Source organism: Protopterus annectens, chromosome 9.part0, assembly GCF_019279795.1.
Source record: "Protopterus annectens isolate FY-2018-M chromosome 9.part0, PAN1.0, whole genome shotgun sequence".
Classification (NCBI taxonomy): domain Eukaryota; kingdom Metazoa; phylum Chordata; order Ceratodontiformes; family Protopteridae; genus Protopterus; species Protopterus annectens.
The window spans coordinates 1526300528-1526322564 of record NC_056743.1 but is presented as its reverse complement, the minus strand read 5'-3'; the positions used below and the strand labels follow the sequence as shown (position 1 = coordinate 1526322564).

General features: G+C 45.3%; 1 protein-coding gene across 3 annotated transcripts in view; it reads left to right on the top strand.

Annotated features, from left to right (window-relative positions):
- The window catches only part of PPP1R10 (protein phosphatase 1 regulatory subunit 10), a 357506-nt gene that overhangs the window by 281691 nt on the left and 53778 nt on the right, over positions 1–22037 (top strand). For all 3 annotated transcript variants that reach the window (XM_044084477.1, XM_044084478.1, XM_044084479.1), the window contains one exon: positions 21618–21716. In XM_044084477.1, coding sequence (XP_043940412.1) covers positions 21618–21716 — 99 coding nt within the window. The remainder of the gene's footprint in view (positions 1–21617; positions 21717–22037) is intronic.

Sequence of the window (22037 nt, the reverse complement as noted above, 5' to 3'; positions counted from 1 at the left end):
AGTTAAGGAACCAGTCCCAGCCACAATTGGTCTGCCTGGTGGATGTAAAAGATCCTTGTGGATTTTGGGCAAAAAATATATATATTGCCTAATAGGGTCCTTGATAGTCAATTGTTTTAAAGTAGCAGATGTAATAATCCCATTTTCCAGTGCTGAACTAAAATATTTATCGATTTGATGTTTAAACATGGGTGTGGGATCTATAGGCATCTTAATGTAATATCTGGCATCAAATATCATAATCTATCCAGTTCATTACAACAACCGCCCCTCCTTTGTCAGCAGTAGTAATAACCAATTCTTTATTGTTCACTAATTCTGCTAGACATAATGATTCCAACTCAGAGATATTATTGAACATTGGTGGGGTAGTATTAGCTGAAAAATGTAAATCTTTTAGGACCCCATGTTGAAATAAGCTCACTGAAGGATGCATAGGTGGTGTAAAACTGGAAGGATGATATCTGAAATTATCAGAGGATTGGTACTGTTCATTGTTGTCCTGAAAATATAGTCTTAAATTGATTAATCTGCAAAAAGCTATGATGTCTTGTGCAAAGGTATCTTCGGACACAAAAAAAAAACAGGTATAAAAGACATCCCTTTATTTAACAAAGCAATCTGTTGTTCAGTTAAAGCAGTATTAGAAATGTTACATACATTGTTATATGCAAAATTATTTACTTGTTGGTCAGTAGTTCCATAAGGTTGTGCAGACTTGTGACTTTTTTGTGTTTCCTACCTCCCCTTTTGTATGGCCTAAAGGGGTCCCTAAATTATTGCGCTTGGGAGTTGGGGAATCCGTGGCCTACTGTGAGTCAATATCTGTGCCTGAAGTGTCAGCATCTGTAGTGTCACTAAGATTCCCATGTCTTTTTAAGATAGATCTAGGACGTTTCCGTTTAGGATTTGGGTTTAAACCCCTATGTCTATCTTCAAATCTGACATGTTTAGTGTGTCTAAACGGTTGGCCACGTTCATAATCTGTTTGATCCCTAGAACATTTTGTAAGCTTCCTTTCCTTCAATTGTGTTTCATAACTGAGCAAATCAGAACTCAGTTTTGACAAAAGAACCGGAAAAAAAGATTCATCCCGGTATTGATTACATTCCTCTATAAGTTTGCTAACCTTAAGTGTATATTGGTCAGTAATCCTAATATAATAATTAGACAAAGCCTCCACAAATCTAGTGGAAAATTCTTGCTGTATAGATGTCCAGTCATTGGTCAACATATCATCTGGCTCTGCTACCAGAGGTTGGATTTTCACCCTTAAGCCCCTTGGAGTTATACCCTTTATTAAATAAGCCTGTAGCAATTTGAGATGCCATACATTTGATCTCAATGCTTTCATCTTTTTATTCAAATCAAAAAATAATTTCTCACAGTTATGTTCAGAATTATCTATAGTGTTATGTTCCAAATTCTTTGGTTGTTCACCAATACCAAAAGCCACAAGATCATCCCTGTCTGAGGAAAGATCAGTAAAAATCCTGTTTAGATCCATATTCAAGTTGGAATGTAAATGTACCAAAAACAATGATGGTCACAGCACCACGCCCTAGTATATCACAAAAAATGGACAATAATGGCCTACAATAAAGATTAATAGGTGATATTAAAAAATAATAGGGACCACGTCCAGAACCAAAACTAGGACAATAATGGTAGTTGCGGAACACTAAGATAATTCCAAAAAAACAACCAATCCTGGTATGTTCAAAAATCAAAAATAGTGGTATGATGGAAATAACATCACCATTAAAAAAAATATGTCAGCATGATCCAAAAGTAGGCATCATAAAACTAGTATAAGTGTAGTTAGACAAATGGTTTAATAAACCCATATGTATAGCTTTGTATAGGTTCAAGGGGAAAGGGTGAAAAACCCAAATACACACTAAGGAAGCTGATACAAGGACAAGGAAGTCAAAATATAAAAAAATGTCATGAAACACAAATCAAGGAATTGCTGCTTGTTATGCAATATATGAAGCCAATATATGTAAATGGTTGAACTAATGAATCCAAACAATGAAGCTAGAACCATCAAAATAGTTCCTAATAAGTCATAGCACAAATAGTAAACCTACAAAATAAAGTTGAAAATAGGGACCCTGATGTTGCAAATAAACCCCTGATATACAATGAAAAATGAGTGAGGGTCAAAACAGTGAATGACCACAAAAAGATGATCAACTAGAACTAAAAAGTTCATAAATCTGATGCTGACCAATACTAGGTAATAATACAAGTACAAAATTATTGCCAAGGTATCCAAAGCCTAAGCAATATTAATAGAACGTTCAACATATAAGCAAAGTATTAAATGCAAATGCAGATAAACAGTTTTCTACAGTATATATAAAAAATATAGCTATACTGTTCAAGATAAACAATAAACAATTTCTAAACAATTCCTGAAAGGATAACTACAAAAATAAATAAGATTATAAAGAGTCCAAGTAAAGTCCAATTGAAAAATAAGTCGCCATAATCACAAAATGTTCAGTAATGAATAGTTCAATAAAGCGCACTGTCCTAATACTGATGATTTATATCCATAAAAACAATATTACTAGACCCACAAGAACAAGAATGTCACAGGCAATGTCCAAATTGTGTAGTAAATTCTGCCAGAAAATCGAAAAAATGCCCCAGTCAGAACACATCAAAATTCACAGTTCTTGCAATTGTATCCACTGTTCAATTTTGAAAAGACGCCACAGGCCCGATAATCATCTGTTTTTTGCCAATTGCAGTTCTGATTGGATTGTCTACATGGCCTGTTGCAGCTGTCATGCTTTTTATGTCGGTCAAACTTCCAGACCCTTTAGGTTAAGGGTCTCCGAACACTTGAGTGATATTAAATGCAAAAGAACCAGTAATGCACTTTACAAACACACACTTAAACACAACAGCCAAATTTCATTTTTTGATCATTGATAAAATTATTGGTGATCGTTCCCTTAAATCTGGTTGGCATAATAAATTAAATATTAAGGAGAAAAAATGGATTGTTAAACTGGGTGGTCTTTTTTATCCTGGACTAAATTAACATCTATGAATATAAATTAATATTTATGAGATGTCATATTAATATTTAAGAGCTGTCCAATCACTTTTTGTTTTCAATTAATTATAAGGTATAATTGACTTCAATTTGTTTCTTATAATATTACACTGATGAAGGCTAGGTGAAATCCAAGCCGAAACCGGTCTGTTTTTTGAAGCCATGATTCAATAAATTTTATTCCAGAGCCCCGTGTTGCTGGCTACTTGTTTTTTGTTCCATTTTAAACCTAGCCAATTATCCCTTGTGAAACTCGATCCCTGCACCTTCTGTTTGTAAAGCAAACACCTTAACCATTAGGCCACCCTCCCAACCCTTCCGCACCCAGTACTATCAAAGTGCAATTGCAAGCCATATATAATTCTCATTTAGGTGAAAATGATTCCTCATTAGCTGCTTCAAAATTGTGCAAGGCATTTCTCAAAGGTACTTTCTTGCTTAAACCCCAGTGAAAGGCCCTACCCCTCCCTGGGATTTGCCCGTCGTGCTGCAAGGGTTCACTCAGAAACCCTTTGAACCACCAGCTAAATCTGATTTAAAATTTTTATCCTGGAAAACTGCCTTTCTAGTGGCCATTATGTGTGCAAAATGAGTTTCTGAACTCTCTGCTCTCTTCCAAATCTCCTTAACTCTTTTTTTTTTTTTTTTTGTTTACAAAAACAGGGTTACCTTGTGGACCGGTACATCTTTTTTTGCGTACTAATCATGTAATTAGTTTGATCTGAAGTAGGAGATTCATTTGTCTGCAACCTGTGGGTTATGGATCCGATATCGGATCCGAACCGGCATGGTTTTCCAGCTATGGATCCGAGCTCTCAGCTCCTCCCCTCACCCATAATGCCCTGCTCTCCCTACATGACCTCAGATCTAGTTTGCCGCGCTGGTGACCAGATTGGTTTTCTTGAGCTCTACAGCTAAGTGGTTTTATTAAGATTCTCTAGTGCTAAAATTTAAATTTTTTGACAGTTTTGTGTGAAAGGTTAGGGTCCCCTTTTTGTAGTTAAAGCTGTTTAGTTTTATTAATGTTTATATATTTAGTTTCCCTCCCCTCGCTGGTAGCGTAGTGTGTGTTTGGGCCTGTGTTGTGTGACTAGTTTACTTTTACTTTTTTACTTTAGTTTAAGTAAAGCTAGGCTTAGGATGTCTGAACAACCTAAGGCTTTTTTTTCGAAGTGCTCCGAGTGTGGCCATAAGCTTTCCCCTGCTGATGGCCACACTCGGTGCGTTCGATGCCTTGGGGTTGAACACCTCACTTCTGGATGTTCCATTTGTGCAGGGTTCAACCCCAGGGCATTGAAGGAGCGGAGGTCTAAGCTGGTCCTGGCGGGACTTTTGCCCCCGGACTCGGCTCTGACTTCCGCTCCTTCGGGGGGTACCGTGTCTACGGTTCCCTCCTCTCCGGCTCCCCTCCTCCTCCTGGGACTCAACCTCCCTGTAGTGGTTCGGAGGAGAGGGAAGCTAGAAAGAAGGACCGGAGGGAGAAGCACCATAAGCAGCGGGCCGAGACCTCTGTTTCGGCCCCGCCTGCCAAGCGGGCTTCTCCTCCGGCCTCCTTGTCTGCTGGTTCTCCCCCTCCTCGGCTCCGGTCACCCGTGTGCTTTTCACCGGGACCTGAGGAGGAGGAGACCCGATCTCCGTCTAGGCTATCCAGGAGGCACTCAAGGCCTACCTCGGTAGCCTCGTCGAGATCGACTTATAGTTTATCGGACGCTGATCTGGACCGGATGATGAGAAGGTTCATCCAGGCCCAGATGCAGATGGGAGTGCTCTTGCCTCCCCCCCCTCTGGGGGGGAGCTCGACCCCTTTCTTTAAACCTATAGCTCCTTCTCCGACCCGCTACCCGGGTTCAGAGCAGTTGGAGCCGAGCAGCTTCGGAGCCGGGGATGGGTCGGCGCCGATAGTACTCGGTACTTCGGATCCGACCCTGCCCTCGAGTGCCGGATCCGACCTCTCGGAGCCTGGATCCGAGCCGGATCCGGGGATCAGTGCTCCTTCGGCGCCGTCTGTGTCGGAGCGCACTGTCCCCTCGGATCCGAGCGCTTCGGCGCCGGCTCCGATCCACTCTTCGGATCCCAGGGGGAGCCGATTGTCGGATCCTTTGGTCGAGGTTGGCTCCCCCTTGGCTTTTGATGTAGTGGAGAGGGCCCTGTTGAGGGTTTCCGGACCCCCGTCACTTGCTTCGGCTCCGTCCCGTGCTCCATCTGCACTGGGCCAGGCTTCCACCATCCGGCCATTGGGACAGCCCGCTCCTTTGCCCCAAGTTGTTCCTTTGGAACAGGTCACTGTTTGCGAGGAGTCCTCTGACAGCCCCCCGGAGGATGCCCCCCGCAAACATACGTGCAAAAGGAGGCACATTGACTCCCCCGAGTCTCTCACAAAAGACACGGACTTGGAGGAAGGGGAAGGCTCCCCAAGGTCACCCCCTGAGGATGTCTCATTTGGAGACATCATGGAAATGCTCCGCATAAGGGGGGGGTGGTCTGCCCCCAAGTCTTCCTCGGACGAGTCCGTGTTCTTGGAGGCATTTGAAGCGGGCCCGTCTACCTCTTGGGTGTCCCCTCCTGCCGACCCCCTGGTGGACCTCATTACCACCAGGGCGTGGAAGGAACCGGACACCGTGGAGCCAATCCCAAAAAGGCCCGACCGTATACTCAGTCCCCCGGCTGACCGTGCTCATTGGAGTAAGGGGCCTCCGGTAGATGCCATGTTGACGGTGGCTGCCACCAAGAGGGAACTTGCTCAGGAGAGTCCCTCAGTCCATCCCCCAAGCAAGGAGTCTCGGATGATGGACCGCTTGGGGAAGCGGATGTTTAGTTCAGCGACCTTCTCAGTAAGGGCGCTGAACTACCTGGCACATGTGATTAGGATGCAGCGCGATCTTATCAAAGAATACGCTGCATCCCCCCCAGAGTCCATGTCGGAGGAGGACAAAGTGTTGCACTCCACCCGTATGGCCACTCTCAGGTCCGTCACTAATACCTCTATGCGGTTACTGTCCCATGCTACGGAAGGTGCCGCTAGAGCCGCAGGGGCAGGCCTAGTTACCAGACGTCAGGCCTGGCTCCGTCATTGCGATTTCACGGAGCCCTTCAAGGCGTCATTTGCGAACGCCCCCTTCGATGGTTCTGCCCTCTTTGGCAAAACTGTTCGTGATACCTTGACCCAGAGCGAAAAGGACGGGAAGACGCTGTCTGCCGTCGGAATCCGCTTCTCTGTGCCCCAGAGGCCCTATTCTAGGAACCAAAAGGGCCAGAAGAAGATGTGGTTCCGGAAGTCGCAGCAATCCCAGCCTGCTCCGGACAACCAGTCCTTCCGTGGCAGAGGAGGACAGGGAGGACGCCGCCAGGGGCAGAGGGCTCCCAGGAACTTGGGTCCAGAGAACCTTCTCTGAACGGCCCGCAGCAGCCCTGAGGGTTGCCCGGCTGCTCCACTCTGGAGGCAGTCGGGGACGTTCGAGCACCTAGCGGCATGGGAGTCCATAACATCAGACCGCTGGGTCCTCCAAATCATATCCAGAGGATACCGTATCCCATTTTGTCACATGCCAAAATTGAAGTCCCTCTCCGACGTTCCACCCGGTCAGTGGGAGGCCGCTTTGGCAGAAATTGGCCATCTGCTAAAGAAAAGAGCCATCCAGCCCGTCTACCCAGACCAGATAGGATCAGGGTTCTACTCCAGGTTCTTTTTAGTGCCAAAAAAGACGGGGGATCTAAGACCAATTTTAGACCTTTCACTCTTGAACCTGGCAGTTCCCAAAGAGAAATTCCGAATGGTTACGTTGCAGTCTATTCTCCCCCTTCTGGGAGAAAATCACTGGATGTGCTCCATAGACCTCAAGGATGCGTACTACCATATACTAATGGACAGGCGCTCCAGGAGGTTTCTCCGCTTCCGGCTGGGAGCCAGTCACTACCAATTCCGGGTCCTTCCCTTTGGTCTCATCACAGCCCCCAGGGTGTTCACCAAAGTATTAGCAGTGGTAGCGGCCCACCTGAGGCTTCAGGGGTGCAGGTCTTTCCTTACCTGGATGACTGGCTTCTCACCGCCCCAACAAGGCATCTACTATTACTGGCGCGAGACTCCTTTCTCCATCTTGCTCCCCGTCTGGGCATCACAATAAATACAGAAAAATCCAACCTAGCACCCACGCAGTTCATAGATTTTATAGGTGCCAGGTTAGACACGAGGTGATTAAGAGCCTTCCTCACTGCGGACAGAATTCAGAATCTGCAGCTCCAGGTGCGGGCCATTCTCCACTCCAGCTCAGTTCCGGCGGAGTTGGTCCTGAGGGCCCTAGGGTCCATGGCGGCAGCGATAGCGCTTCTTCCTCTCGCCAGGTTCAATATGCGCATCCTTCAATGGACACTCCTAGATCAGTGGTCGTATCTTGCTCTTCCTATGCATCATCCCATTGCGATCAGCAAGGCTTGCAAGCGGTCCCTCCTGTGGTGGCTACACTCTCCAGATCTCCACGGAGGCCGCCTTTGTGCTTCTCCCTCTCGCCACGGTGACCACGGACGCCTCCCGCCTCGGGTGGGGGGGGCATTTTGCAGGCCGGACGGTCCAAGGCACGTGGAACGATTCAGAGACCTTACTGCATATCAACGTTCTAGAGATGAGAGCAGTGCTCTTAGCGTTGCTAGCACTTCAGACCTTTCTTCCCTTGGGAACAATTGCGATTCAATCGGACAACATGTCTGTCGTCTGGTATATCAACAAGCAAGGAGGAACCAGGTCTTACCCTCTTTGTCGAGAAGCCATGAGAGTGTGGGAATGGGCAATCTCCACCAACCGCTTTCTCATAGCAACGCATATTCCGGGTCGGTCCAACATCCTTGCGGACAAACTCAGTCGCACCATTCTCACCCCTTACGAGTGGTCTCTCAATACTCAGGTAGCGGAACGCATCTTCGCATGGTGGGGAACTCCTTGTTGCGATCTTTTTGCGTCTCCCTCAAACACCAAGTGCGGCAGTTTTTTTGCTCTAATACCTCCTCCCGGAGGTACCCCAAGAGACGCTCTGGTGCATGCTTGGCCACCCGGTCTTCTTTATGCTTACCCCCCCTTGCCTCTGATGCTCCAAGTTCTTCAGAAAGCCTCTCGGTTGGGGTGCAGAATGATTCTCATTGCCCCATTTTGGCCTCGACATATCTGGTTCCCTTTCCTAAGGTCTCACTCAGTGAATCCTCCTTGGATTCTAGATCCCATTCCAGATCTGATATCTCATCCATCCCACTTATCAACCCCGAATCTGGACAACCTGAAGCTGACCGCTTGGCTGCTCCAGTTCCACTCCTGATCAGGACTCCCGGTATTTCGTCCCCAGTTAAGGCCATCCTGGTGGCGGCTCATAAACCATCCACCAGGAAAGTTTACCGCAGCAAGTGGAAACGGTTCTCCTTGTGGGCGGAGCGGCAAGGTCTAAACCTCTTCACAGTTCCCCTTCCTCTGGTGCTTGACTTCTTAACCACTCTTTTTAATGATGGTGCCAGCAGTTCCACGGTCAAAGTACAACTTGCGGCAATTTCTCATTATCATATTGGTCACGACTCCAGTCCACTGATGTCTGCCAAATTGTGTAAGATTTTCCTAAAAGGTACCTTTCTTCTCAGGCCCCCTGTAAAGCAAGTGGTTCCTCCTTGGGACCTTTCTTTGGTCCTCCAGGCCTTGACCGCTCCCCCCTTCGAACTGGCGGCGACGGTAGATCTGAAATTTTTATCTTTCAAGACGGCCTTTTTAGTAGCCATTACCTCGGCCAAGAGAGTCTCAGAACTTCAAGCCTCATCAGCCAAGCCTCCTTACTTGGTCTTTCATCCGGACCGTGTATACCTCAGGACCAACCCGTCCTTTCTTCCTAAGGTAGCTTCTGAAGCAAATATTAATCAATCCATTAACCTCCCTGTTTTCTTTCCTAAATATCAAAACAAGGGTGAATACAAGCTTCATTCCTTAGATGTTCACAGGCAACTTAGATTTTATCTAAACAGGACTGCTGGTCATAGGCAATCCAACCAGTTATTTATTTCCTTTGCTAAATTTAATTTGGGCAAGCCAATTTCTAAAGTCTCATTATCTCGCTGGATTTCACAGTGCATCTTATTGGCTTATCAAGCTTCTGGAAGGCCCGCACCGGAGGGAGTACATGCCCATTCAACCCGGTCAGTTTCTACCTCGGCGGCCTTTAAGGCTAGGATTCCTCTGGATGATATTTGTTCAGCAGCCACTTGGGCTTCATCTCATACCTTTATTTCCCACTACAAGTTGGATATTACATCTAGGGGTAGAGCATCCTTTGGCTCCGCGGTGCTCCGGAATATCCTTCCATGATGGCCGCCCAAGATTCAGATAGCTGGGGACTCTGTCCCACAGGTTGCAGACAAATGAATCTCCTACTTCAGATTTAGAAGTTATGTACTCACCATAACGTTCCATCTGAGTAGGTGTATTCATTTGTCTGCAACCATCCCGCCCTCCTATCCCCCATGGCCTTTTCAGTTTCCTGCATATTATGTGTTACCCTTTTCAGGGTGTTCATGCTGTTGGCAAACTCGATCTGAGGTCATGTAGGGAGAGCAGGGCATTATGGGTGAGGGGAGGAGCTGAGAGCTTGGATCCATAGCTGGAAAACCATGCCGGTTCGGATCCGATATCGGATCCATAACCTACAGGTTGCAGACAAATGAATACACCTACTCAGATGGAACGTTATGGTGAGTACATAACTTCTAATTTTCTTTCTCAACTTGGCTAACAAAGGAGAAGACGTGTTCCATCTTTTGGCTGTACATAGGCAACTATGTTTTTATCTCCATAGAACGAAAGATTTCAGAAAGTCAGAGTAATTGTTTCTCTTTCTACCCAAACAAATTGGGCTGACCAGTTTCTAAAATTACCCTAGCCAGATGACTTCCTGATTGCATTTCCTTTGTTTACAGTCAGCAAGGCTTGGCCCTACCCAGGACTCCTAAAGCAAACTCTTTCATATCCATGGCTATACGTCATCCACCTTTTGGTATAGAACTTCTATTGGTGACATGTGCAGCAGCTTACCTGGTCTAATGAGTGCACTTCTATTGTTCCTTGCAAATTGGATTTGACTTCAAAGAGCAGGGCTGCCTTTGGTTCTGCAGTAGTCTGGAATGTCCTTCCATGAGGGCCTCCCAAGCTCCATGTAGCTGGGGACTCTGTCCCAGTAGTTGAGGAATAAATGTAAAGGACAATATCAGATAATTTATGTACTCACTATAACTAGTCATCCCTGTTGTTCATTTTCATTCTTCCTCCATCCTCCTTCCTATTAGTTCCAGTAGTGACCTTATGGTTATTGTAAAGCCTCTGTTCCAGGTTCGAGCCCCAGTTCTACTACTACTAGTCTTACTTTTCTCTTAACGTAGAGTAGTTCTTCCTGAGGCTTATAAAGCAGCAAACTTGATCTGAGGTATAGCAGGTTGACCAGTGCATTATGGATACAGGGAGGAGCTTGAAAGCTGGATCCAAGAGTCTAGTAAATGTGGCAGAGTCAGATCTGAGGTCAGATCCAATACCCAATAGTTGAGGAAGAATGAAAATGGGCAACATGGATGCATAGTTAGGGTAAGTACATAACTCATTTTCTGTAATATCACCATGATTTCTTACTTGAGTTGATTTATTCAGTTATCAGTGAAAGACATTTGAACTGTTTCACTGAGCAGCAAGTGCACCAAAAACCTAGTTGGCCACACAATTCAGAAGTTAAATATTCAAAAGCATGTTATCTGATGTTGTCCAACCCATTCCATTAACCTGAGGAACTCTGTTCCGATGCTTGGAACTGACCGACTGCCTTCTCACAGCTCGAGATTCCAAATTTGAGCTCCTCTTACCTATCCACAATGCCCCACTCCCTCCACGCTACCTCAACCCCTGGCTAAGAAGCCCAAAGAGGGCTGGGAATCCAGGAGACCATTGCCCCCGCAGTTGTCCTCGGAACCTCCTTGCAAGACGACTTGAGTCTTTACCGACCCGGTCAGCTCAGAGTTCGCGTACCTCCTCCTCTCCTTCACCCCATTCCTCTTCCAATGCTACAGGGCCAAGTGTTTTTCCCCAGGCGTCTGCTCCAACTGTGTTGGAGTCAGGGTCTTACATGCCGGGTCTCCCTGGACGATCTTCGAACTGTTCCTCGCAGAGATCTCTCTGCCCTTCCATCCTCTACTTCGTCTAGGTCTTCCCGAAGCTTGCCTTTTGGGTAAGCTCATGAGGCAGTTCCTCGAGAGACAAATCCAGATGGGGCTTGTGTCCACCCAGTCTACTTTCAGATCCATGAGGTTTTCCCCTTTCCAGCCTGTTGCTCTTTCTCTGATTCGTCCTTTAGTTTCTAAGAGTTGTCAGTTCCATTGAGTCCTGTTGCCGGGGTGTTGGAGCTGATAGAAATTTCTTCTTCGCTTCTGGCATTCTCTTTGACTTGCTCTGCTCCGGCTGCTTTGTTTCTGAGCGTGTGTCTGCGCTAGAGTGTTGAGGTCATTTCCATGAGGTTGATCTCAACTCCGAAATTCTTTGAGAAATCTCCTCCCCTCAGGGCCTTGGCCTTCGGCAGCTCTGCTCCGACTCCCTCTCTGAGTAGGAGGCCTGACTGTTCCAGGAGGTGTCTGCTGCAGCAGCTTCGGCCCCGGTGAGACAGCCCCAGGTTGTTTGGAGTCCTTCCACATTTGACGTGGTGGAGAGGGTCCTCTCTGCTCCCAAGAGACCTGCTGCACCTACCGTAACGGAGCCTCCACTTTCCCATACTAGAACTGTGTCAGTGACCTATGGGCTACCACATGGACAGCTGGTCTCAGAAAGCTTCCACACTGTTCCTACAGTGGATCCCCAAATTTCTTCTGATGCCTCCCCACAGCACCCCCCCAAGGAGGTTTCTCTGAAGAGACCATGTGAAAGGAGGTACGTGGATTCCCCTACAGAATCCCTTATCACAGATACCGACTTTGAGGAAAGTGAAGGGTTGCCCAGATCTCCACCAGACAAAGTCCCCTTTGGTGACATCCTTGAAATCCTTCACCAGAAGGGTGTGAATAGTCCTCCCAAACCCCTTCCCTGGAGGAGCCAGTGTTGTTGGAAGCTTTCAGGTCTGTCCTATCTACCACCTGGATGCCCCCTCCCCCCAGCCGACCTACTGATCCAGCTGGTGTCGAGGCCCTTGAAGAGCCGAATACAGTAGAACCCATCCCCAAGAGTGCTGATAAAATTTTGAATTCCCCAGCTGACGAGCAGTTTTTGGTCCAAGAGAATCCCGGTAGATGCCTTGGTTATGACGGCAGCCACCAAGAAAGAGCTCACTCAGGAGAGCTCTTCTGAACACCCCCCCCCCCCCCACCGAATAGAGAATCCTGAGCTCTGGACAGATTTGGTAAGAGGGTCTACACTTCATTTACCTTTGCTCTTCGGGCGTTGAACTACCTCTCTCATTTTACCCGGTTACAAAAGGACTTGGTTAAGGAGCTTTCTAGCTTGGTCCCTTGGTCCGTACCTCTCGGGGAATGGTGACTCCATTTCTCCAGGTTGGCTACCCTATATTCCCCGGGTAATGCATCCATGAGGCTTCTCTGTCATGCTGTGGAGGGTACCTCAAAGGTGGCTGGTTCAGGCATTGCCATTAGGCATCACGCCTGGATGAGACTGTGGGATTTTGCAGATCCTTTCAAACAGTCCTTCATTAATGCCCCTTTTGATGGCTTCACCTTGTTTGGGCCTACGGTACTTGACACCTTGACCCAGAGTGAGAAAGATGGTAAGACCCTATCTGCCGTCTGGATCCATTTTTCTACTCCGCAATGGACCTTTTTTAAGAACCAGCATGGCAGTAGGAAAGCATGGTTTTGGAAGTCGCAGGGCCCTTTCCAGGACACTCGGGGAGACCCCCCCCCCCAATGCAGAGGGGGATATAGTCAGAATGGTAGATGCCACACAAGTAGCCAAGGGGGTCCACAAAATCAAGGATTGCAGGAACCTGCCAAAGACCAACCTTTCCAGCGGTTCTGAAGGGTTGCCCGACTGCTCTCCTCTGGAAGCAGTTGGGGTTGATTTTCCTTAGAGACCATCACATATGGCAGATGGGTGCTAAGGATCATGTCCAGAGGATACTTCATTCCCTTTTCCGACATTCCCGAACAAAAATATCACCTCCCTGATGTTCCACACAGTCAGAGGGAAGAGACTGCCAGGAAATAAGAAAGTTACTACAAAAGAGAGTCATCCAAGAACCCCTCCCCCCGATCAGATCGGATCAGGCGTTTACACCATAGCATTGGATTTCACATACCTGAACAAGTCAGTGAAACAGACCAAGTTCAGGATGGTCACAATTCAGTCCATCTTACCCCTCCTGAAGATGGGCGATTGGATGTGCTCTATAGACCTCAAGGATGCATACTACCATATCAAGATGGACAGACCCTCCAGGTCATTTCTATGTTTCAGGCTGGGAACCAGTCACTACCAGTTTTGGGAGCTTCCATTTGGTCTCACCACAGCCCCCAGGGTGTTCACCAAATGTCTAGCAGTAGTTGCATCTCTTCTCTTAACTGCAAGGATATCTGATATTTCCATATTTGGACAACTGGCTGCTAACCACCCCAATCAGGCATCTTCTCCTTTAGGCTTGGGATTATTTCCTCAATCTAGCTTCCAACTTGGGCATATAATGGTAAATTGGCAAAAGTCTGACCTGGACCCGGTTCAGGCCATAGATGTTTATAGGGGCACATCTGGACACCACAGTGGCTCAAGTTTATCTCACATTGGAAGGGTACTAAATCTGAGGTCACATGTCAATCAGATCTTAACTGCTCCGACACCTCTGGCCTCCCTGATTCTTCGAACTGTAGGCTCCATGGCAGCAACCATAACCCTTCTTACAATGGCACGTTTTCATATGCACATTCTGCGGTGGACCCTGTCGGTACAGTGATGTCTTCTCAGAAATCCCTTGAATTTTCCTATAAAACTTTCCTGTGTGTACAGGGATTCTCTCCTTTAGTGGGTTCAATCACTGGATGTGACTCTAGGATGACTCTTTGTTCTCCTCTTTCCAACCACCATGTTGACCACGGAGGCCTCACAGTTTGGTGGGGGGGGCATTGCCTGGGTCGGATGGACCAAGGCCATGTGGATTCCCCAAGAGACCAAGCTGCATATCAATGTCTTCAATATGAAAGCGGTTCTTCTAGCATTGCAAGAACTAGAACTAGACAGCTTTCTTCCTCAGGGGATTATTGTGATCCAAACAGACATGTATGTCAGTGGTTTGGTACCTCAACAAACAGGGAGGGTCCAGGTTTTATTCCCTTTTGTCGAGAAGCAATGAGGATTTGGCAGTGAGCAATTTCTTCCAGCCACTTTCTGGTGACAACTCACATTCTGGGTGAGTCCAGCATTCTGGCCGACATACTCAGCAGAGTTCTGCTGATGCCTCGTGAGTGGTCCCTGAACCAATCCGTGGCAGAGGCAGTCTTCCAGAAATGGGGTTATCCTTGCTGCAGCTTCTCTGCATCCCCCCTCAACAACAAATGCAGCAAGTATTTTGCCTTGATCCCTCCTCAGGGATAGTCTCCCAGGGATGCTCTGGTTCATGCTTGGCCCTCTGGGCTACTGTACTCCTTTCCCTCTGTTCCTTAGATTCCCAAGTTTCTACAGAAAGCTTTCAAGTTGCGAAGCAAGGTGATCCTCTTTGCTCCCTTTTGGCCTCAGCAAACCTGGTTCACTTTTCTTTGGTCTCATCTGATTTGCTCCCTGATGCGGGTACATCCGAGTCAAGATCTTTTGTCTCATTCATCGGGGCATTCACACCCCAATCTTCAAGCCCTGAAATTACCCGCTTGGTTTCTCCACTTCCATTGATGGCTAGATCTCTCAGGCTGCCTTCTCCAGTTCTGGACATTTTGGTTTCGTCACATAAGAGCTTCCACTTGCAAGAGTTACAAGAGGAAGTGGAAAGGATTTTCTCTTTCGGTGGAGCAGAATCGGATCCTTTTATTGTACTGGTTTCAGTTATCCTAGACTTTCTAACTTTCCTTTTCAAGGAAGGTGCTTGTCACTCTACAGTCAAGGTACAGCTTGCTGCCATTTCTAACTTTCTTTTGATTTTGGTTCAGGATCTTTGGCCTCTTCTAAGTTATGTAAAGCTTTTCTTAGGGGCACATTCTTACTATGACTTGTAGTCAAGGATCCTATGCCCCCTTGGGATCCTACTATGATTTTTACAGGCTTTGATCCATCCTCCCTTTGAACCTTCAGCTACCGTAGGTCGAAAATTTCTTTCCTGCGAAACTCTTTCCATAGTAGCTATTACCTCGGCCAGGAGAGTGTCTGAGCTGCAGGCTGTTTCCACTAAGCTCCCATACTTGGTTTTTCATAAAGACAGTTACTTTATGTACAAATCCTTCTTTTTTACTCAAGGTGGCTAAAGAGACAAGCATTAACCAGTCAGTTGATCTTCCAGTTTTCTTTTCTCAGTATCAGAACAAAGGTGAGTATTTCTTACATATGCTTGATATGCATAGACAATTTTGTTTTTACATCCATAGAATAAACTCCTTCAGGAAGAGCGATCCGTTGTTTCTTTTTCGAATGCTAAAAAAGTCAAGGCAGTGACCAAAGTTTCTTTAGCCAGATGGTTGAAAGATTGCATTACATTCATCTGTTCTTCTAAAGGTGTTCCATTACCAGGTCTGGTAAGGGCGCACTCTGCAACGTCTATGGCTACATCTCGAGCTTTTTGGTCCAGAGTTTCTCTTGAAGATATTTGTGCTGCTGCTTAGCGAAACCCTCATACTTTCATCAGTCATCACAAATTGGACCTGGTATCCAGGAGCAGAAGTGCTTTTGATTCTGTTGTACTCCGGAATATCCTTCCTTAATGCCCACCCTGGATTATGTTAGCTGGGGACTCTGTCCCTCAGGTTAATGGAATGAGTTGGACAACATCAGATAAAGAAGTTATGTTGTTAACCATAACGTTCCATCTGTGTTGTCCAGTTTCATTCCATTAACCTTCCCGTCCCCCCTTCCCCCATCCATGTTTTTTCGGGAAGCCTAGAAGATTTTCTAGGAATTCATTCCTTGGTTGAGTTCATGATATTCTGTTGTTGGGAGTTATGCTGATATATATAAATATATGTATAAAATTATGTGTGTGTGTGTATTGTAGTTTGTTAGTTATAAACACCTTTTTCTGGTGCGCAAACTCAATCTGAGGTAATATAGGTGGAGCAGGGCATTGTGGGTTGGTAGGAGAAGCTCAAGTTTGTAATCTTGAGCTTTGAGAATTAGGCTGGTCTGTTCCCAGCATTGGGACCTAATCTGTCTGGTTAATGGAATAAAGCTGGACAACACAGATGGAACGTTACGGTAAGAACATATAGTCCCTCAACCCTGATATCTCACAGGAAAGCACAAGTGTCTCCCAGACACTGTCAGACTTTTTCGGCTAGCTATGTCTATGATGAAATACAATTTGCATTTCAGTGATCTGGCTTATTCTGTCATTGATTGCAAAGCATGTAAGTGCACATATGCTTGTGTCGAAGGGGAAGAAGTACTTTTGGATAAACCAGCTATTCTATATTAAGAAGGTGTTTTTCTGCACCATTGTGACAGAAATGTGCTGATCTAACCTGTCTGAGCTGGGGACTGCTGGTGGAAGGCTTGTGCTTTCGTGATTGGTAGGTAGCTTAAAACTTGTTTCTTTCTGTTCATATTTAAGCCTCACATTTGTGCAGTGCTGCTCTTTGCGCAGAGCCGGCTAGCAGTGCCTGTACAGATGCAAAAGCCTAGAAGCTCAGTTTTTCCCTAAACAGCTGTCAGTGCAGCCCTTCCAAGATTTTTTGCTGCTCTAGGGGCAACTCAGTTGCACACTGAGCAGTTGCCTTATTGATTATCCTTAGCCTACACAAAGTGTAGGTCCGTCTTGTAGTCTCAGTGCTACAAGTACAGTCCTGTCAAATTAACTCATTCCCATCCCTAATAAAACATACAGTAAAAACTTGCTATCTTGGACGGGTAATTTCCCCACATCTTTCTGGCTAGCCTGATAGACATGGACACCTTGAGGCACTGTAGCAATTGTCTCATGTACACTGACAACCACTTACTTCTGAAACAAATACTTTGTGAGAGGTGTAATTACACTATGAAATTGGAGGCAAGACTCTCATAAGGACAAACTGAATGCCAAACAGGTTGTCAGCACACACTTTCCATACTTAATAAAGTTACGACACACAAACCGACATATGTGGAGGTACTCACTAGTAACTTGCCAAAAGATCAAAGGCCTCCCAAATGGACACTACGTACATGTTTAACAATGCAAAAAACAACCTCAACACAAAACACACGCACCAGTGTCTCAGCAAATAAGCCATGATACCACAAAACCTAATATATTGGTCATAGGTGACTCCATTATGAGACACACGTATGTTCCAATTACCAGGTTGGAGAAGGAGTTGGATTACAGTTAGCTGCCATTCAGGTGCCAGTATCCATCAAATCAGTCAACCACAAGTACCAATATGACTCCGTCATAGTCCATGTGAGGATAAATGACTTGAGACGTACCTCACCGGAATATATGAAGAGATACATGAGTGAGCTCTCAGATTGTGTCACAGGCAGGTATTAGGCGTAGCCTTAAGCAGCATTCTACCTTCTCCAAAGATGATGCCACAGTACAGACAAAAAAAGATTGACTTTAGCAATTAGCTTAGCTTCTAGTGTCAGTCCATGCTGCTTTCCCAGAGATGGCCTGCACCTGTCTCCTCTAGGCTTTTGTATACTGGCAAAGGCATTAGCCACCCCTGTTGTGCCTTTTTTTAGGCAGTGTCAAAATAACCAACCTCCCAACATAATAAAATCCTCTCTAGATAAACTCAAGGTACTGCTGCATAATGCAAGCAGTCTAAACAGGAAACTGCACTCCCTGGAAGCACTTCTTACTTTGGAAGGTGCTGACATTTGTGCAGTCACTGAGACACAGTTTACAGGCACTGAAAGTACCCCAGACATGCAAGGCTACAATGCCATCCATACATTCAGACCATAAACTGTGCATGTAAGAACCAGAGTAGAAGATGTATCCATCTTCATTAAGGATAAGTACACCTCTAGACTCATCAAACAGTATGAATCTGCTGAGCTATTCCATGTCCAATTAACTATAGATAAAGCCTCCTACCACATCACAGCTAGCTATAGGTCCCCCACCATGAAACAGGAAAAGAATAAGAATAATGCATACCTGGACTTACTGGAGTCGCTTGCCATGCAGCCTAACACTTTACTTATGGGTGATTTTAATTATCCCACCATCAACAGGAAAACATACATAACCACAGACATGCTGGCTCAGAGGTTCTTGGACTTGTCAATGCAAATGCTCTGGAACAGCTAGTCAGCACACCCACAAGAGGCTGAAATGTCCTGAGCATAGTACTCACTAACATGGTAGAACACTACAGCCCCCTCCCACCACCCCGGTGTGATGTCCTCCCTGGTAAGATTGGACCATAAATCAGTTTTGTTTGATGTAATTATAAGCCCAGATACCCCATCAAGTTCAAAAACTTTTAAGAACTTTTCAAAGACAAATTGCTTCCTACTAAGTGGTGGTATAAGAAGTTTCAAAGCCCCCTCGAACGCAGGTAATGCAAACTCCTATGCAAAGGTGTACACAAGTGGCCTGTATAACCACTTATGCAGTTGTATAGAATCGGCTGTACCTGACTGGATTAAAACCAGGTCTTGCTGAAGAAAAAAAAAACAAGCCACCCTGGTGGACCTTTAGTATAAACAGGCTATACAACAAGAGAATGAAACTAATGTCCAAGAACAAGAGGGAGCTAGCTCAGCAGAGGAAGAAACTAATGTCCAAGAACAAGAGGGAGCTAGCTCAGCAGAGGAATAAATCTCTCTCTAGCTTAAACAAATTAGAGATCTTGTCAAGTCTTCCAAAGCTAATTAAGAAGTAAAAATATCCTCTCAAACTAAGTATGATCACAAGGCATTCTTTAACTACGTCTGAAATCTAAAAGGAAATATCCAGCTATGTTCGGAACTGGTGGTGGATGGCACCACCCATACTCAAACAAATGTAATAGCCAACCTGCTAGCTCACAGATTTGGAGAAAAGTTCACCCCCCCTGCCCCCTCCAGTCATCCCCCCAAAGTATACCTGCTACCATTCCTCAGCCTGTTATGGCAAGCAAGCAGGTCATCTTGCTGCTCTCCAAGACCAAAAACACAGCATCAGTGGAACCAGACAACATCTCAGGTTGCCTTTTAAACATCTTAAAACATGACATATCAGACCCAGTTGGATCCCTGTTGCACCACAGCCTTTCAACTGGTTATTTTCTGGCAGAATGGAGGACAGTGACAGTAATCCCTCTGCATAAAGGAAGGCCATCAACTGACCCTGGGAATTATAAGCCCATAAGCTTAACTAGCCTCATCTGCAAGGCCATGGATAGAATCATTATGGACCTTATTAACAAGGACATAAGTAATCTCCAAACTATGGCCCCAACCCAGTTTGGATTTGTTAAAGGTCGATCATGCCTGATAAACATGATTGACTACTACGAGAAAGTCAAGTCCCTGGATGAGGGAAGGACTGTACATATTGCCTGTCTTGACCTAGCCAAGGCATTTGACACAATCCCCAACTCAAGTACTATAGAGAAACTAGCCCAGTTGGGAATTAACCCCTTCATTACCAGACAGGTAGCCAACCGGCACACCGACAGGACACATACTGGCAAAGTACAGGGTTCTGTGCTGGACTCCTTACTGTTTGGAATTTATTTCTCGGAAGTCCAGGCAAACTTGGACAGCCTGTGACTTACCAGGTTCAATGACGATTGCAAATTGGGAGCAATCATCGAGTCCCCAAAGATGTTAAAATACTGCATGCAGGGTTAACACAGACAAATGATTGGTGCCTAAGCCACAGATTAAAGCTAAATTAAAAAAATGCATTATTATTCCCTTTAGGAAAGCTGACATCCCTGCTAATTATAGACGGCGCCCCCCTTAAGAGTAGACCCAGTGGTACGTGATCTGGGTACTCAGGTTAATAGCAATCTGAACTTTGATCATCACGTATCTAACAGTAGTAAGGAAATCCTTCTATATGGCACATCTTATAAGTAAAGGCATCGCAGCTAGATCTGAGGATGTTATAATTCCATTATACTCTGACTCATCAGACCAGTAATTGAGTACAATTCTCCCTTTTGCATGTTCCTCACCAGACACCTGCAACAATTGGAGACACCACGGAGGTTTCTTACCAAGAAATTACATGATACACAAAACAAGTCTTGCACAGAAAGACTGAAAGTTCTGTCACTGTATTCAGTCTCCTACAGGTTGCTAAAGGGTGACCTGTGCCTGGCTTACAGGGCAGTATCTGACCCAGCCCTGATGGAAATGCTACACATTCGTAAATCAAACTGCATGAGGGTCTCTTCCTCTAAGGATCTTAACCTAACCTCTGACATGAACAGGTCTTTCTGGAAAGATAGATGCATCTCTCAGGGACTGCCACTTCTCTAGAACAAGCTTCCAGTTTTTGTGAAACAGAGCCCCTCCCTGACCCTCTTCAGATGCAACCTAGATCAATGGATGGGTGACTGCAAATTCCCTCCTGCTGTGTTGCCCATGTCCCTCCTGGGTAGACAAAGTTGGCATTAAGTAGCATAGACCTTTACTCTCTGCAAACTTCACTCAACTAACTACTGGCAATTGGGGCAGCTCCGGATAAATATGGCTAGGCCTGTAAGGGCTCTAGGGCAGTTAGCCTAGTAACCTTCTATGAACCTATGAATTGTCACTATACCTTATTTTGATAGGCATATTACTGATTTTCAAATGGAAGGGCTTATTTTTAGATAGATGGAATAAGTTGGACAGACTGCCCAGATACTCCATGCTGCTTTCTGAACCTTCTTGAGCATTGTACTCTGTATTGTGGAGCTGTGTCTTTTAGCTGAAAGATGAATCTGACTGTTTTTTTAGTGCTGTCTAAGCTGCTTGAACACATTTTAACTTTTCTTTGTTTCTTCCTGTGAGAGCAATGTCATTCTAGGACTTGATAGCCATATTGTATCAGACTCCAAAGCTTTCATGTCTTGCTCACTTTCACATGCATTAGGCAGAGTAAAAAAAAAAATTGCTGGCATTCTACGATACCTCTATCCTGAATACATTTGGAAGAAAAGCTTTAATTTTACAGACCAGATTTTTTTTGTTGACCCAATATGGAAGTACTGTTTAAATTCCAAAGTAACAGACCAATACTTACTGGCTTGCTTGAAAAACAATTAAGTTTTGTTATGGGGGATTGCTTTAAGCAGGACTTTTTGTGAAAATATAGGTTCCTTTTTAAGGATCATGCAGTTAAGTGTTAGAAATGTTGAGTGTAATATATGCTGCTGGAAAATTATGCATGTATGTTATTTTTTTAAGTCTTTGACTTACTAACCTTGCAACTTCCTTTTATTTTAGTGAGTCAAGGATTACTGGGATCCAGTCCTGTGGCAAATTTTTCACCTGGTCCAAAAAATGTTCCGCATTATCCTTCTGGACATGGAGGCTCTTTCACTGGTATGTACACTTCGAAAACTTTCTTTAGTAAATTGTTAAATGTTGCTGCTGTCTTTTATTCTCCTGCATATCCACAAAAGATGGACCTCTTGCATATCCACAAAACAAACAGCACCAGAATTATCTGTTCTAAAGACTTAACCTTGCCTGTGATATAAATAGGGCCTAGTGGAGAGACAGGCATGTATCCCAGAGACTACTCCCATCTCTGGAACAGGCTCCCCATCCATATGAAACAGAGTTCCTCCCTAACCCAATTCAAGTGCAACTTGGATAATTGGATGGGTAACAGGAAATTCATCCCTGGTTTGGCAACCATGT